This window comes from Anabas testudineus, chromosome 3 (genome assembly GCF_900324465.2).
Source record: "Anabas testudineus chromosome 3, fAnaTes1.2, whole genome shotgun sequence".
In the NCBI taxonomy this organism is placed as follows: Eukaryota; Metazoa; Chordata; class Actinopteri; order Anabantiformes; family Anabantidae; genus Anabas; species Anabas testudineus.
The window spans coordinates 1,175,872-1,190,888 of NC_046612.1; the positions used below are offsets into that span (position 1 = coordinate 1,175,872).

At 42.2% G+C, this 15,017-nt stretch overlaps 1 protein-coding gene across 2 annotated transcripts; it reads right to left on the minus strand.

Annotated features, from left to right (window-relative positions):
- Positions 1-32: 32 nt before the first annotated feature.
- LOC113173904 (ankyrin repeat and BTB/POZ domain-containing protein 2-like) lies at positions 33-14,672 on the minus strand. 2 transcript variants are annotated; one of them, XM_026377485.1, is made up of 18 exons: positions 14,649-14,672; positions 12,413-13,453; positions 7,117-7,266; positions 6,412-6,619; positions 5,688-5,840; positions 5,174-5,339; positions 4,742-4,831; positions 4,422-4,523; positions 4,016-4,112; positions 3,492-3,627; positions 3,105-3,346; positions 2,682-2,860; positions 2,462-2,567; positions 2,164-2,266; positions 1,556-1,628; positions 1,391-1,459; positions 1,193-1,306; positions 33-788 (listed from the first exon to the last, which is right to left on the minus strand). In XM_026377485.1, the coding sequence occupies exons 2-18, from the start codon at positions 13,290-13,292 to the stop codon at positions 573-575; spliced, it is 3,084 nt and encodes a 1,027-aa protein (XP_026233270.1). In that variant the 5' UTR covers positions 13,293-13,453; positions 14,649-14,672; the 3' UTR covers positions 33-572. The 2 variants fall into 2 exon arrangements, with proteins under 2 accessions (XP_026233270.1, XP_026233271.1); XM_026377486.1 differs by having other exon boundaries at positions 12,413-13,456; positions 14,649-14,668.
- Between the last annotated feature and the right edge of the window lie 345 nt (positions 14,673-15,017).

Here is a 15,017-nt window from a genome sequence, read left to right on the forward strand (position 1 = left end):
AAAAATATGTACATAAACTACAAATTCAGAGTTGATTTTCTACATGTAGCTGCAGAGGTTTTGCATTTCACTTGTAAACGTGTTGCAGTGCAGCAGCGTCTGTTTGATTCAGGAAAATGTTCTAATTGGCACATCAGTAATCAAAGTGTGTGAAAATGGTATTCTTGTTACTGTGGTGTCAGGTTCATCAAATCATGTTAGTGTACAGTTTGAAGTCTTCAACTTTGAAGACTGAGGTCATGTCTGTGTTATAAATACTTTTTTAAAGTTCTGACACAAGTGAAACCTTAAAAAGTTCAGTCGCAAAAAAAAGAAAAAGAAAGAAAAACACCTGATTAATGGTGACATGAAAATTTTTAAGTAAAAACAAAAAAAAATAGAAATGCTTCATTTCACTTGAAAAAGACTAAATTATCAACGTCCTCCATGATCATATCCCAGCTGCTAAATGTCCACTTGTGTCAAGACAAATAAATAGATCAAGTTGTTCAGATGCCGCAGTTTATTCACCTCATCAGGTAGAACACATACCAGTGGCTGAACACAGTCCAGGGTGATGGAGGCTGCAGCGTCTACTCTCGGCACGCTGAGTGAAGGATGTAAAGTCTGTTGATCAGTGCTGCCTCCAGCTTCCTGATGAGAATCGCTTGATCTGGTCCTGGGCAGAGCAGCTCCTGACCAACGCCACCCAGCAGCAGGCGGTGGAAGTCTTCCCGGTCCAGAAGCCAAACCATGTTCTGAAGAAAGAACCCCTCACAGAACCTACAGAGTTCAGCTGCTTTGTGATGCTGAAAACAGACGGAACAATGTAGTTTGCATTTTACTACTGTCAAAAAACAAAGTTTCAACAAGGAAAAAAGTTGTTAAGTGTCAAAAGATTAAAAGGCTGAAATTACATCAGCAGATAATTGGATTTAAATAGCTGGAACGAGCAATGTCTTTTTCCCTGGGGATGGTACTAATTTACAGACATTTACCTTTCGGGGAAACAACTAGTTTATTTCTAGGAATTGATGACTCACAAATTAAAAGAAGAAGTAAGTAAAAATAAAATAAAACTGATCACAGGGTGAAAAAGAAAGAAAAAGGCACATTTGCCTTGAACATTTCCAAATATACAGAATCCCATACAAAAGTCAAAGGAAACTGTGACTGGAGTCACAGTGGTTTCGTTTCTACAGGTTGTTCATACCTTGGCGATCTGATAGATGTTGACAACGTTGTCCAGAGTCAAACTCTGAGACAGCTTCATGTCGCAGCTCCTCTGCAGACCTCGGAGCTGGAAGAAAGTGGCCACGGGCAGCAGCTACAAAACAATAAAGAAACATGAATTTCTGCTAAATAAATTAAGATTAGGAAGAAGGGTGACATGGTCTGGTAGTAATTTTACCTTGATGGCTTCTGTGTGCGAGAGAGTCAGTCCCTCTGTTCCTCCACAGTATAAAGACTTCATCATCATCTGTGGAAAACACACTCTTCAGTCAGACAGCTGATGAACACAGCAGAGTCTAGGTCACACCAACACCTAAGGACAGAAGGTAAATGTGTGTCTCACCTGGAAAGTGTTGTAGGTCATGTGACTGATGTGGATGATATTGTCGGGGGAATCACTAAGCATCTGTCGAAACCTGAAGGCATGAAAACACAACTTAAGCTTTGTTTTTAAATGAGAATATGGGTGACAGGGAGAGCATTGTAGCCTGCTTTTAGAAGATTTTTAAATGTCGTAGCATTAACAATAAAGTTAAGATGACAATTCATAAAAATAAAAAACAAACAAAAAAAAAACAAAATAAGGAAAAATACGCCCCGAGAAAGAAGTGCATAGAAATATCAACTAGCAGAAGGTGAATCAACTAAAGTCACATTTAGTAAACTGAGCACTTCAATGACATCTGACAGTAAATTAAATGTATAAACATGTTCCTTTGAGTTTTTAATTTACATTTCTACTTGTGTATTTTGAACCATAAATTCAGTACTATCTCAAAGGCAGGTTTTAAAACATGCAGAAATCATTTGTATGGTGTTAAATGACATTATCAGCTTGAACAACCTCACCACAACGTTTGTATCTCCATTTTAAAAAGTCAAGTTTAAAAGTTAAGTGCTTAAATATGAAGTGAACCACTGAGGTTAAGAATATAATTATTCTTTATGAACCGTTCAGAAGCCGACATCAGCAGCACCCGATGAGCAAAGAACGGACGGCCCTCCACCATGAACGTCACATCAGACATCTCCTGATTGTTGAGGAAACAAATATCTGAGGACAGAGACACACAAGACGTCACACTGCTGTCCAGCACTGACTGTGGCTCTAACTCTTAAACAACTGTTGAATGAGTTTGACAGAGTTCTTCTCCCCATAAAGAATAAAGAACCATACCACTGTTTTGATTCAAGACAAATTAGAAAATTAACAATCACGATTTGAGATTGTTATGTGTACCACATGTACCAAGTTGTGTAGAGAGAGCGACATCCATGGGAGGGATCGCAGGAACAGGAGAGGAGCCGTAGCAGTGAGAAAACACAGACGCTAACCTCTTGGTTATCACATAGTCCTGCAGCAGGACAACAAAATGAGCTTCACATGTGTGGAACATCAGGTTAAACAACTTTTTTTACTTAATAACAGTCAATAAAGCTGTTGTCTGTGTCCCGTCAGACGTGCGTACCTTGCTGGTTTCCAACATCCTGAACATGAGCGGTATGCCTGTGGAGGGCAACTCAGGGCTGTAGTCCTCCGGTTTAATAGAGGGGAACTCTGTAAGGAGGGAGACGATGGCTTCATCCCTGCACAGCTGCTGGGCTCTGTGGACAGACTCCAGCCAGATGTGGAGCTTCCAGGGAACACCTGGACAGAGCAGGTAGATGAACAAGACTGAGATCGCTGAGGTATTTTGGCAGTTTGAGGCTGAGGAATTTGTTTTTTTTTTTTAATGTGGAATAAAATCTATATCTAGTTGTCTTGAATTTGATGATTTGAGAAATTTAATGATTAATGCAGAATACAGCTTTACTGTGCATGTGTTCAGATTTTATGCATGTAGAACAGTCTGCAGATTGTGACAGAAATGTTTGCGAGTTTGAAAACGTACCCATCTCTCTGAGTTCCATGGTTACATCCAGGTAGCCGTGCTCGGCACTGTAGTACGCTGCCTGCTGCAGAGCTTTCATTGTGACCTTACACAGTCTAGGAACAGAGCTCAATGAGTCAGGAGCTGGAGCGCGTGCTGCAGTTTTCACCTCCTCTTCCACCCCTTCAGCCAGCATCTCCTCCAGAGAAAGGATGTCCTCCTTCCTGTGTCGTGGCTGCAGCAACAGCCTCCTCACAACATTTCTGGAGAGAAGAAGAAGTACGAGGTGCCATCAATTATATAATATGAAGTGGAGTTTAAGTTGACAGGAAAATCAGGTGTTATCTACATTTTTGTATCTGCAGTTATAGAAATTGGAAACACAGGGGCTAGCTTTGAAAGAGTCACCTGTGCCCATGTGCTGCAGCGTAGCTGAAACAGTTCATGTCTTCATATAGTGGTGAGGTCAATGAGTTCCCGTGATGCACTCTGAGCAGAGGGTCTGCTCCGTGGGTAAGCAGGAGGCTCACCATCTCATAATAACCTGGGTAGATCAGATCAGAAGTTCAGTCTCTCTTGTCATTACACTTTCGCCTACAGACACAGTTTGCAGTGCAACGTCCACAGAATATGACATGATGCATAAAAAGTATATAACCTGAAGCAGATAGTGACAGACAGTTTTTCCAAACCCTAAACATCTAAAAAGGTAAAAACCAGTAGCCACCATCGTCAAATAAAATGGCAACCACCCCAAATCCTACAGTGACCACAAACCCACTACCCTCAATGGATTAACTCAGCAACCAGCAACTATGTAATACCATGCAACGTTTTAACCTCACTTCTTTTAGTGTGGTGTTTCTGTGCTGTACTGCACAATCAGGTATTAGGTACTGTCTGGTCAAACACACTGAGTTCTGACACCATACCTGCAGCAGATGCCAACTGTAGTGGTGTCTCAGCTGAGGATTCCTGACCATCCACCTGGGCTCCACCCTCCACATCTGCTCCAGCTTCCAGCAGCAGCTGTCAACACGAGGACACAGCAGTTGGAGAAGATTTGTTTAAGCAGCATCTATCTTCACTATGGAGACGGTGCAGAAGAAGCATTTTATCTCTGTTTACAGACAGTTTAGTTCAGGTTCAGTTTGGCCTAGTTTAATATAAAGACGGTAAAAATTCACTCTGGAGCGGTCTAATTAACAATCCTTTAAACGACTTGTACATTCAGATGTGTGTTTAGATGGCTTAATAAAAAAAAAAAAACAGTTAATCAGAAGTGAATATCTACTTCACATTGAAAAATCTACTGCTGTTACTGTACTGAGCCTGTACCTGAGCCACAGACAGGTGACTGTGCAGCACAGCAAACGTCAGGGCCACCCAGCGCCTACTGCCCGGGTGAACAGATGGGTTTCTGACAGAGCAGCCTGGGACCTGAACGAACACACACACACACACACACACACACACACACACACACACACACACACACACACACACACACACACACACACACACACACACACACACACACACACACACACACACACACACACACACACACACACTCTCTTCAGTCAGAACAGTGACAATGACGATAACCAGCTGTGATGCAGTGTGTGTTACAGGTGAGTCAGAAGCCTTGTTTTTACCTGCAGATCCAGGTGAGCTCCAGCCTCTATGAGCATCTGCACCAGCGCTTCATCCCCTGCAGCAGAGGCATACATCAGAGGAGTCATTCCCTGCAGAAACACATGCATTTTACCTTAAATCACTTTTGTAAAATCATCAGTGTTTTGGGTCCTAGGTATTAATACTGACGGTGGGATCAAGCCTGATCAATCACAGCCTTGATTGTGTTGAAGAAACAGTAATTAAACCTCCAAATACAATCTAAATAATTTTTAAACCTTGTATTACATTTCTACAGATGGGTGATGCATGTACAGCTCTGAACACAACTTAAAAATGGATTATACTTAATATTAAACCAAAACAATGATCATCATATATAACAATTATTATTACTTCTGCAGATCTTTGTACTGTTGTAAACAAACAATAGTAAATGTGCTCTGTGTTACCTGGTCATCTATGGTGTTGACACCCTGAGCTCCCAAAAGCTGCGTGGCTTGGTGGACGAGATCTGCTCGGCCACATGAGAGCATTCTAAAGCCCAAATCCAGCTGGAACTTGAGTTTAGCAGCTTCTGCATCGAGACACTTAAACGACTGGAAACAGCACTCTGACCTGCAGAGGTGCACAGAAGGAAATATTTATTGAGTTCTACATCATTCACTCTTCCTGGCTGGATTTAGGAAGCTGCTGCTCCTCTTGTAGACAGTTTTATCTCAAGCAGGGGGTGTGGAGCATCATGCACCTTTTAGAGCCGGACTGGTGATTCGTAAGAGCAATCACAACTTCCCTGGTATCATCTGATTAACAACAAGCTGCTAGCATAAATGTTCAGGGAGCGTTCACGAGTATCTTAGAGTGTGTCACATCTCTCTGTGCAGACTAAAACGGCTTGGTAATTGTAGGAACAAGCTAAGTCACCTGGTCTGGACCAATGTCAGTTTTGTGTATTTTCAGTCTTACTTTAACTGTCTGGGCTCACAGTCCAGTCCTGGGAGGAGCTGCCTGGCTGCCTGTCTGACATCATCACTGTCCACCAATAGGCTGCGGCGATGTTCTGCGTGCACCACAGCAACTCTGATCCACTCCATGAGAGGAGGGAGAAGCAGGAACGGCCTAAAGGAAGATTAACATACAATCAGCAAATACGTGGCTTCTTTATATCTGTTCACTTATTTTCAGTTTTCACATTCATTTTTACATTTAATTTAATGAAGCACTTCAGGTTCTCTGGAATTTTAAGTATTCTAGTTCATCCAAACTGTAGGACAGAAACCTTTGCTGCAGCATTTATTTATTTAACCTTGCTTCTGATTATTTACATCATGTAGTCATGTTTTAAAATGTTTCGCCTCTTTAAATGATTTCATTTATTATTTATTATTTTTCTTAATAACTTACTTAAGATCTGTGCAACACAATCTGTCACAACACTCAATAACAATCATAAAGTCAATTTACCAAGTTTTTGAGAAGTTTCTATTGCAACTCAGTCTTTATCAGTTGATAAACTCAGTTGTCGCAGAGATAGCTTGGTCATCAATCACAGCTGTCAACTAAATGAGGAAAATATAATCTTGTCTAAAACAGTTTTAACCAGGGTTTCTCCTTTTAAAAGATGTTAAATGCACAATTCAAAATATTTTTTTGCTAAAACAGGGAAAAAGAAACAAAAGCTCTTCAAAACCTCTCTCCGCTCAGCATCATGGTCGGAGGCTCCAGGCTGGGATTCTCCAGTGATTCCATATGTGGGTTGGATAGGAAGTAATAGAGTGTCCGGAGGGCGTCCGGGGCCCAGGATACTGACAGTTGATTGGCTGAGCGGGTTGGGCTGATGGAAGGACTTGAGCTGCGCAGACGCTGCATGTGGTGCATTGCTCGAGACACCAGATCACCTGAAAGAAGACAAAGAGTCAGACAAAAACCATCATAAGGTATGGTTTGGATGCTGTATGTAGGTGCCAAACTACTTGAGTTCACTATCTTTCCAGCTACAAGACCACCTGAAAGTTTTAGGTTTCTCTTAATTCTATTCTATATTCAAAATGTAACAAGGGGAAAATGTAAAAAGTTGAAAAAACAATATGAGGACTTTATGTGCTACAGTGCTTTGCGTTCACATGAGGATGGGATTCATGAAATGCCAAAAACAATGAAGGTTCTGAGGCCTTTTTATTTTCTTTCTGTCAGAGCCTACAGATAATGAGCTACGGTGGCCTGCAGGGTGTGAAGGTGCCCTTGTTTTCTGGACACAAGCCACAGGTTGTTGTATGACGGAGGGGGAGCAGGCAGCCACTGACGACGTGTCCCAAGAGCCCGACACCGTTTAAACAAATACACACTAAAAACAGGAGCCAACTGTGGCAGCAGTTACACACACCCACACACTTACTGAGCTCTGCAATGCTGCCCACGCAAGTGGCCAGCAGCGCCTGCTCCAGAGTACGCAGCTCCAGCTGGATGTACGCATCCTCCCTGCTCTCCACCGAGTCCTCTGGAACCTTTGTGTATGGGCTCACATGGGCTGGTAGCGACAACTCTCCTTATTTAAAAAAACAAAACAAAAACACAGTATTAATACTTTTCTGTGACCCTGTGATTTATCTGTAAGGATGGTGCATCAGCCCGGCCCTTTTGGCCCAGAAAGAGATGTCGCTAAAACTACTGAATGGACTGGCTATGAAGCACTTTTTTCAGAAAACACAATGTGTGTCTGCCATTTCTGGAACAAACTGAGCGTGTTGAAGCAAACAGGAAAAGGTTTTACACTGCAGCAGTGGTTTTTATGGATGCCGACACAACTAAAAACCTTACAGAACGATCAACAACTTTAAAAACAAACATACTGATGACATCCTCGTCTACTGTGTCCTGCTGAATCAGGGATTTGCTGACTCCTGATCTTCCACACAATGAAACAGCTTCAGTGAGGAAAATCTGTGAAACAACTGAAGTGTCATACAGGCGACACACAACCAGCTCAAATGAGTCAACCTCTACCATTCACGAGGAGAAATATCTTCACCATCAAAATGAGGAAAGCACAACGATATCGTCGCCTGTTTCTTGTCTCATCTCACTCACTCATTTTCTTGACTACTTGTCACTCGAGGGTCATGGGAGTCCTGGAGTCATCGGTCAAGATGCAGGATATACATCACGGGGACAAACAGAGACAGACAACCTTTCACACTCTCATTTACACCTATGGGCAAGTTAGAGTCACCAATTGTCTTTGGAGGTGGCAGGAAGCTGGGGTACCCGGAGAGAACTATTTTCACATCAAACGTTAAAACAGCAGCAGAACATATGTTACAGGAAAATATATTATTTTGATTCAAGCCATTCAAATTGTTCTAGCCACTGAAATGAGAATCAAGTGTATGACTGAAATTGTCATGACTTTTGCTGTGAATATTACTCAAGAAATTGAAATTTTCTGTTCTCCTGTAAACATACTAGACATTTCCTCTGTTGCTCTAAAGGTTTTTAAATAGAAAGAAAACATTCACATTTCTATGATCATGTGGATATGACTATAGAAATGTACTGATCCTGACCAGGGACAGGGACTATTTTAAATGATAGAAGTTATAAAACCGTAAAACTGAATGCTTGTATTACTGTAGAAGGGTCATTGTGGTCAATTCTGCCTGAAGAGATTCATCACTCTGATCAGGAAAACACACCTCAACCTTCTAAAGGTCAGTTCTTGTCTGGACTGAATGAAAGGAGTCTTTAGTTTGACTAGAGGTGAGTGTGGCAGATAATTGGTGCTGATTACCATGCAGGGCAGAGTGAACAAGCATTTACCCATGGGCACACAACAGGAGACCAGTCTGCGGAGGACAAAGCACAAATCACAGTTTTCTAATCCCTACCTGTGTAGTGCTCCCCAACACAAACACACACCTCAGTCTAGCCCCTGTGGCCAACACTGATCTGCTTACCCCCAGAACCATAAGTGATTAAGTCATTTCCTCAGACTCCTTCCTTGCGTGTATGTGTGGCTGAATAAAAACAGAAAGCTTAACAACTCTCAAGTCAGACAAAGAGTGTGTGTACTGTATGAGTGTGTGTACTGAGTGTGAATGTTTGTGAGGCGGTGAGCTTGTGTGTCTCAAATGAAAACAGAGGCACAGTCACTAGGCCAAAAAACAACAGCTCCTTTCTGCTGCCTGGTATAATGCTGCAAGTGTTTAGGTGGGACAACAGAACCACAGAGGGGCAAAGGTGTGTGTGTGTGCGTGTGTGTGTGTACTGTGGGTCTTCATCATACAGCAAGACACTGGCGCAAAACATTTAACAAAAAGATTTCAGAAGCAAAGTGCAAGGTTTTGGACAGGCTAAGCCAGTTGTGAGACCTTAACCCACCTGAACATGCAATTCACCTACCAAAGGTGAAATTTAGACTAAACGCTAAATCACAGGCTCTAAAGGAAACGATATGACTTGATACCGACTGGTTAGAGAAATAAACAAATCGACCTTCCAGCAAACATGAACAGTACTGCAAATACAACTTGACATAAATAGATGCCACAACACCTCAACCACATGCATTCTTTGAAAATATGACTAAAAAGCCCACAGACAAAACAAGACAAAGCTGAAAAAGCTTGAAAACTTTTCAATCTTTAACAACTTTGTCCTGCTTACCATTTAGTAAAACACTAGAAGAAGAAGAATACCACAAGGCACAAAGAAGGCAGGATTCAATCATTTTCTACATGCACTAATTAAGAAAGGTGAAGGTCGAACCTTTACAAACTATCCTGCTCTTTCCTTTTTGCTGGCACTCCCAATTTTAGATAAAGTCATGTCAAACGCAAAATGCAGGCAGATTTGGCGGGAAGCTTTGGTAGTAATTAGATAAGTAATCTGGTTAAAAGCTACGGCCTTATGTCTGGAGCCAGTGCGGGGGGACGCTGTTGGCTCAGGCTCTCACACAGTTGACAGAAGGCTTTAGTGACATGAACACAGAACCAGGAGTCAGCAATAATGAGGTGGTGTTAACAACAGAGCACAGTCTGATGACGTCTCATTAAAACATCCAAACAGGCCCTGTGAGAGAGATACAGCCCCACCCACCCAGCATCTACCTCAGCATTTGACTAAAACTGTTAATCACAGAGGCTCAAAAAGTCACCAACCATCAATTTATATCGTTTGTGCTTTGCTTCACTCTCTCACCCACAAAAATTAAACATAGGTCAAAATATCTCTTTGTATTATCATGAAAAAATAACAAAGCTTCAACTTGTGTTTTAGAGTTTTCCATAAAGGCCAGATGGAGATGACATTAAATGATGTTTGGCAGCTCAGGGAGTGTTGGATTACTCCCTGCTCTGATCTCTCTAACTGGACTCAGTATCAGACACTTTCTGCAGCTGTCTGTCTCCACATCCTCTCCAGTCTGAGCATCAACCTGAAAAACAACCACACACACTGTAAAGAGGAGAACTATGCAGAGCTTAATGAATCCTTCAAGCGTTTTCCATTTGCTGCGCCTTGTCTCTCTTCTTCATCATCCAGTTTGATTGTTTATTTTTCAATGTCTATAAGATTCCAAAAAATAACATTGCTGGTTTTAATGTTGTGGTGGAAAGAGGGAAAAATGTATGCTGCTTGCTACAGACCAATTAGCATCATAAAACTAAATATCAAGATTCTGATTAGCCACAAAGTGTCTGACATATCATTAACTGACATCAAGATCATTTGTTTACTACAGCGTCAAATTAAAGTACGTCGGAGGAGAAGCCAGTAAAAGCAGAAAAAACTAAAAACAATGACAGGTTAATGACAGGAAAGTGAATCGTTTAATCATATGTCTGCAGACACGACTGTAAATCTGTAAATGTAAATCTCTGTGTAGTGACTGACGAAGATAATGACATTACAAGCTGCGTATTTGGATACTCTCAGCTCTGCAAACAGAGTGGAAGCATCTTCTCACATTTCACTGCTGGAAAACTGCTGCTTTCATCGCCACATCAGGTATAACTATTTAGCCAATTGGTCCTTGAACAATGTCCTTATTAAAATCTGAGCAAGGTAACAGTGTGTGTGTGCTGTTACTGCAGCAGGGTGACAGGCTGCCTCTCCGCCTGCCAGCAGCTACACTGGCTGCTTGTTTACCCGACGGTGCTGGGAGCCATGAACCTCGTGCCCTGTAGCCTGAGCGGGAATGAGAGCTCCTTTGTGTCGTCTGTGTGGGTCAGAGGCTAACAACACTCACTCGTTTACTTTACCTGCTTCTTCCTGTTCATTCTCATGGGATGGGGGGTTGAAGCTCGCTTCTGTTTATCATGTTCATATCCACAAGAAACTGATAAACTTGTTCAGTGGGGTTGACCTCAGTTCTTTAATAAGTGCTTTAACAAAATGTCTCATTTCATTTTGATTTATTGCCGTTTATGATTTGCATTTTTTTTATTATATATTTATTCCCTTTAAATGGTCTCATTTTGAAACTAAATCAACATTTAAGAGTACACTTTGCTTTATGTTTGGTGTCCGAACCCTAACTCTCTCTCTTTTCATTTTCATCTCACCACTAAGCCAGTTTTCAGACCGGAGCCTCACCTTTCTGCTGCTGCCACAAACAGAATCTAATTGTGTGACAAACAGTAAATTCAGCTTCAGTTATTTCAGAATATAATGTGTCAGGTCTCTGCTAAAACATATTAGAATAACACTCAGTGAGCATCTGACCACACATATTTATCTACAAGGATCTTCCACTTCCGTGCTTGTTATTACTTAAAATACCCGTTTCCTGTCTGTGGGGGTTTCCCACCACCCTCTCCGTGTTACTGGAAGACTTCTTAAACTGCTGGTAATTATCTATTAGTCCTATCTAGATTACTTTCTGAGAAATTTCATGTCGCCATTAACTCTTTTCTCAGTAATACCCCCCTTTAACAAATGACTGTGCAGGAAGCAGAGATTTCCCTCCAGGCTGGGTTCAGCTCAGCTCCTCAAGACAGGTCTAATGAGTCTCAACTAATGGAGTCATGCTGTGGTTTCATGGGAAGTGTAGCTGTTGTATCATAACAATATAATTATTTTTAAAAACCTAACTTATCAACTTTCCAGCACATAAGTGCATAATCTTAGAATACAGACAAAACCCTCACAGACATGTTCCAGATTTGAACAAATAGTGATGAAAGAAGCTTTAATAGAAAAACGACTTAAGCTTCTGAAGCACAGCACAGACTGAAGCTTCATGTGCAGTATGATGTTCTTAGATGGTGCATCAACATTCGCACAATTAGGGAAAAATGGAAAAGGGAAGTTTGTTTCTGATGTGTGACTTCTAGAAAATCTAGTTTCTTTCATCCTCTTTTCACCTTCTCACAAATGATAATCAGAATACAGTACATCATACATCAACATTATAAATATCACACAATTTCACCAGCTCTGTGTGAGTTCTTTTAGCCCAAAATTATACAGGCATGTGGCTAAATCCTCACATAAGAAAAGCTAGAAACATAGAAGTAGTTTGTTTTGCTTGATAAACTCCTTATTAAAACGGGACAATTAGGATTTTATAATGTTTTTCCTTTAATATATGTGAAACCCGTGTCCTGTTTTCCTCCTTAAAGTCATTTCTAACCTTTTAAGAAGTTGATTTTATGAGTTAAAATGAAATCGTGTAGAGAGGTTGTGGAACTCACCGTTGGCATTTTTGCCACATATAAGATGCTCATAGACCTGCAGCAGCCCCCACAGCTCCGCGTCGTTGTTAACAGTCCCCTCCAGAACCTCTGCGGTCACCGGGCAGCAGGTGACCTGGCCGCCCTGCTCCGTGTCCTCTGCGCTCAGCCTCGCCGCCTGCAGTGCCCGCACGGTCACCTCCTCCGCCAGTCTCTCCATGCAGGCTGTCAGGAAGACGGCTGCGTACTCGTGCACGCGCACCGACACACGTGTCTCCACCATCCACCTGAAGAAGCGCCCCACGGAGAGCAACAGCCCGCAGCGTGCGGACTTGCCCCGCTGATGCGCGGTGTCACCGGAGCTCATGCAGTGCAGGGACACGGCCTTCAGCGCGGAGGAGATGCACTGTTCGGCCAGACTCCAGCTCAGCACTAGCTCCATCGCGCTCTGGACCTCCAACCGTGTGCACCGCCTGTGGAGCTCGCTCAACCGCTGCGCTTCTCTGGAGATCCGCACCAAGGCTCTGCGGAGCAGAACGGACAGCCGGTGAACAGCTTCACTACTGAACGACGCATCCGACCCAGAGACTTTACGCACCACTTCTCGCAGCTCCTGCTCAGCCCAGGGATAATCCTCCAGCTCCGGGAGGCACGGACACTTGGCCAGGATGTCCACCGTGTCCCCCGGCAGTGTGCTCACCGTGTCCCAGCTGCCGTTTCTACTGTACAGAGAACCAGCGTGCTGCCAAAAGGGACCCCGGTGAGAAGTGCCCGTGTTGGCCTGAGAATGCCTCGATGTGCTGGAGGAGGATAGACTGATGGATGGGCAGGGATCTCCAGTCACATAGCCCGGATCCAGACTCAGGTCCTCCAGAGCTTTCACCAAGTGACTGCTGGACATGGCTGAATGTGTTTTGATGATTGGGTTCCGTAACGCAGTAATCACTTTACGCACAGCGGAGAACAGACACGACGTTTTCCATTAAAACGTTTCAGTTCCAGTTTGAAAGTGGAAACCTCAGATGTCAAACTTCCAGGAAGAGAGCGCTGTGTGAGACTGACCTGCTGACAAAACCAACCAAGATATGCAGGAGGATGAAAAGTGTTCAGGGCAAACGGACCAATCACATCCAAAGTCCATTAACAACGTGCCTTTCTGTTTACTGGACCAACAGCGCAACCGTGTGGACACGGTACCGATTAAACTCTGGTTAAGATTTTCAAATAAAATAGATTTAGTGCAACATGTTGACATGCAAACAGATGATGAACAGTCAAACAACATAGACTAACTTAACTAAGAATAACTGAAGTTGCATCAGGCCCACAGCCAAGTCCACATTTAAAAGAACTCCTGTTTTTTAATGTTGTTTTTAAAAATGTTGTGATTTTATGTGTGTTTGTATTTTTCTGATCAGTTTATTTATTGTTCTAATCTAATTTAAGACATTCATACTGCAGCTGTTCAGGTCATATGTTCACTAACTATGCAAATGCAGATGTCGTGTTCTCTGGGACGCTGCTTAATAATTATTTCTGGATTTTATGTTTGAACTCTTCCTACATCTCTGTTTCACTGTTTAACAGGTGACTCTGATCGATCCTAACGGTGAACGCACACCTATCCCAGGTATCTACACCTGGTTTGACGTAGCTGCACCTTCTTATTCAGGATGTGTTCATCAGAACAGGTGACATCATGCTCTAATATTTCACCTTTCCTGGATTTCTTAAACCTCCCTATTAGCCCACATTTGACTCACTAATGACCCTGAAAACCAGGTGACCTCTCCGTTGACAGTGGTTTGGCAACGATCATCCAAATCCTGCAGGACTTTGCAGAATCCCGATCCATTCACATTAAACTATTTGGCAGAAGCTTTTATCCAAAGCGGCTCACAGGTGAGTCAGCTGAAGCAATGCTAACGCTAGCTAGTGTAGCATAACATTAAACTAATGAAGACAAATGTTTGCATGGCTTAGCACTGGCCAAGGTCAGGAAATGTACACAAACACGTTTCCTTATTTACTTTTAAGTGTTTGTACGAATTTCAGTTTAGCTAGTTAACCCACGTTAGCTAATGGTTTCTGAACGTTATGCTAAGCGGTTAACAGGTAACGGTAATGCTAGCAGCTAACTTATTAAATTATTAGTAACGCTAGTTTTCTGTTCAAGCTACATTTTTTCTAAAATGTAATGAAACTGTGAAACAACAGAAACAACTGCTGCTGGTGTGAACCTGTAATTCCACCTCACCTGTCCCACAGCGCCGCCATCTTTGTTTGATGGAACATGATGATGATGACGTCATACTTTAATCACACCACCAGCTGATTAATGACGTAATCCAGCGCCATTTTACAGTCCTTTGGAAATGATCACATTATTATTATTACATGTTAAATATGGAAATATTGAATGTTTTCAGAAAAACCTTTTAAAATACTTTCCTATATCTCAGCTGTCATCAAAAGAACCCACTCAGAGATAAAACATGATTTAACTTATTCATCTGTGTCATTAATCACTGGCTCTTTTCACAAAGTGAAATCCATGCATCAGCGTCCCCTACAGTTAGAGTATGGTGCTACAGCAGTACTCAATAAAAAAGAAAGACACAGAGAT

Excerpts from the sequence above, each read along its gene's own strand:
- LOC113173904 (XM_026377485.1), bottom strand. The coding sequence starts at position 13,292 with ATGTCCAGCAGTCACTTGGTGAAAGCTCTGGAGGACCTGAGTCTGGAT. Across the intron at positions 2,861-3,104 it reads CATGGAACTCAGAGAGATGG|GTGTTCCCTGGAAGCTCCAC; the intron begins GTACGTTTTCAA and ends TGCTCTGTCCAG. Across the intron at positions 789-1,192 it reads ACATCTATCAGATCGCCAAG|CATCACAAAGCAGCTGAACT; the intron begins GTATGAACAACC and ends GTCTGTTTTCAG.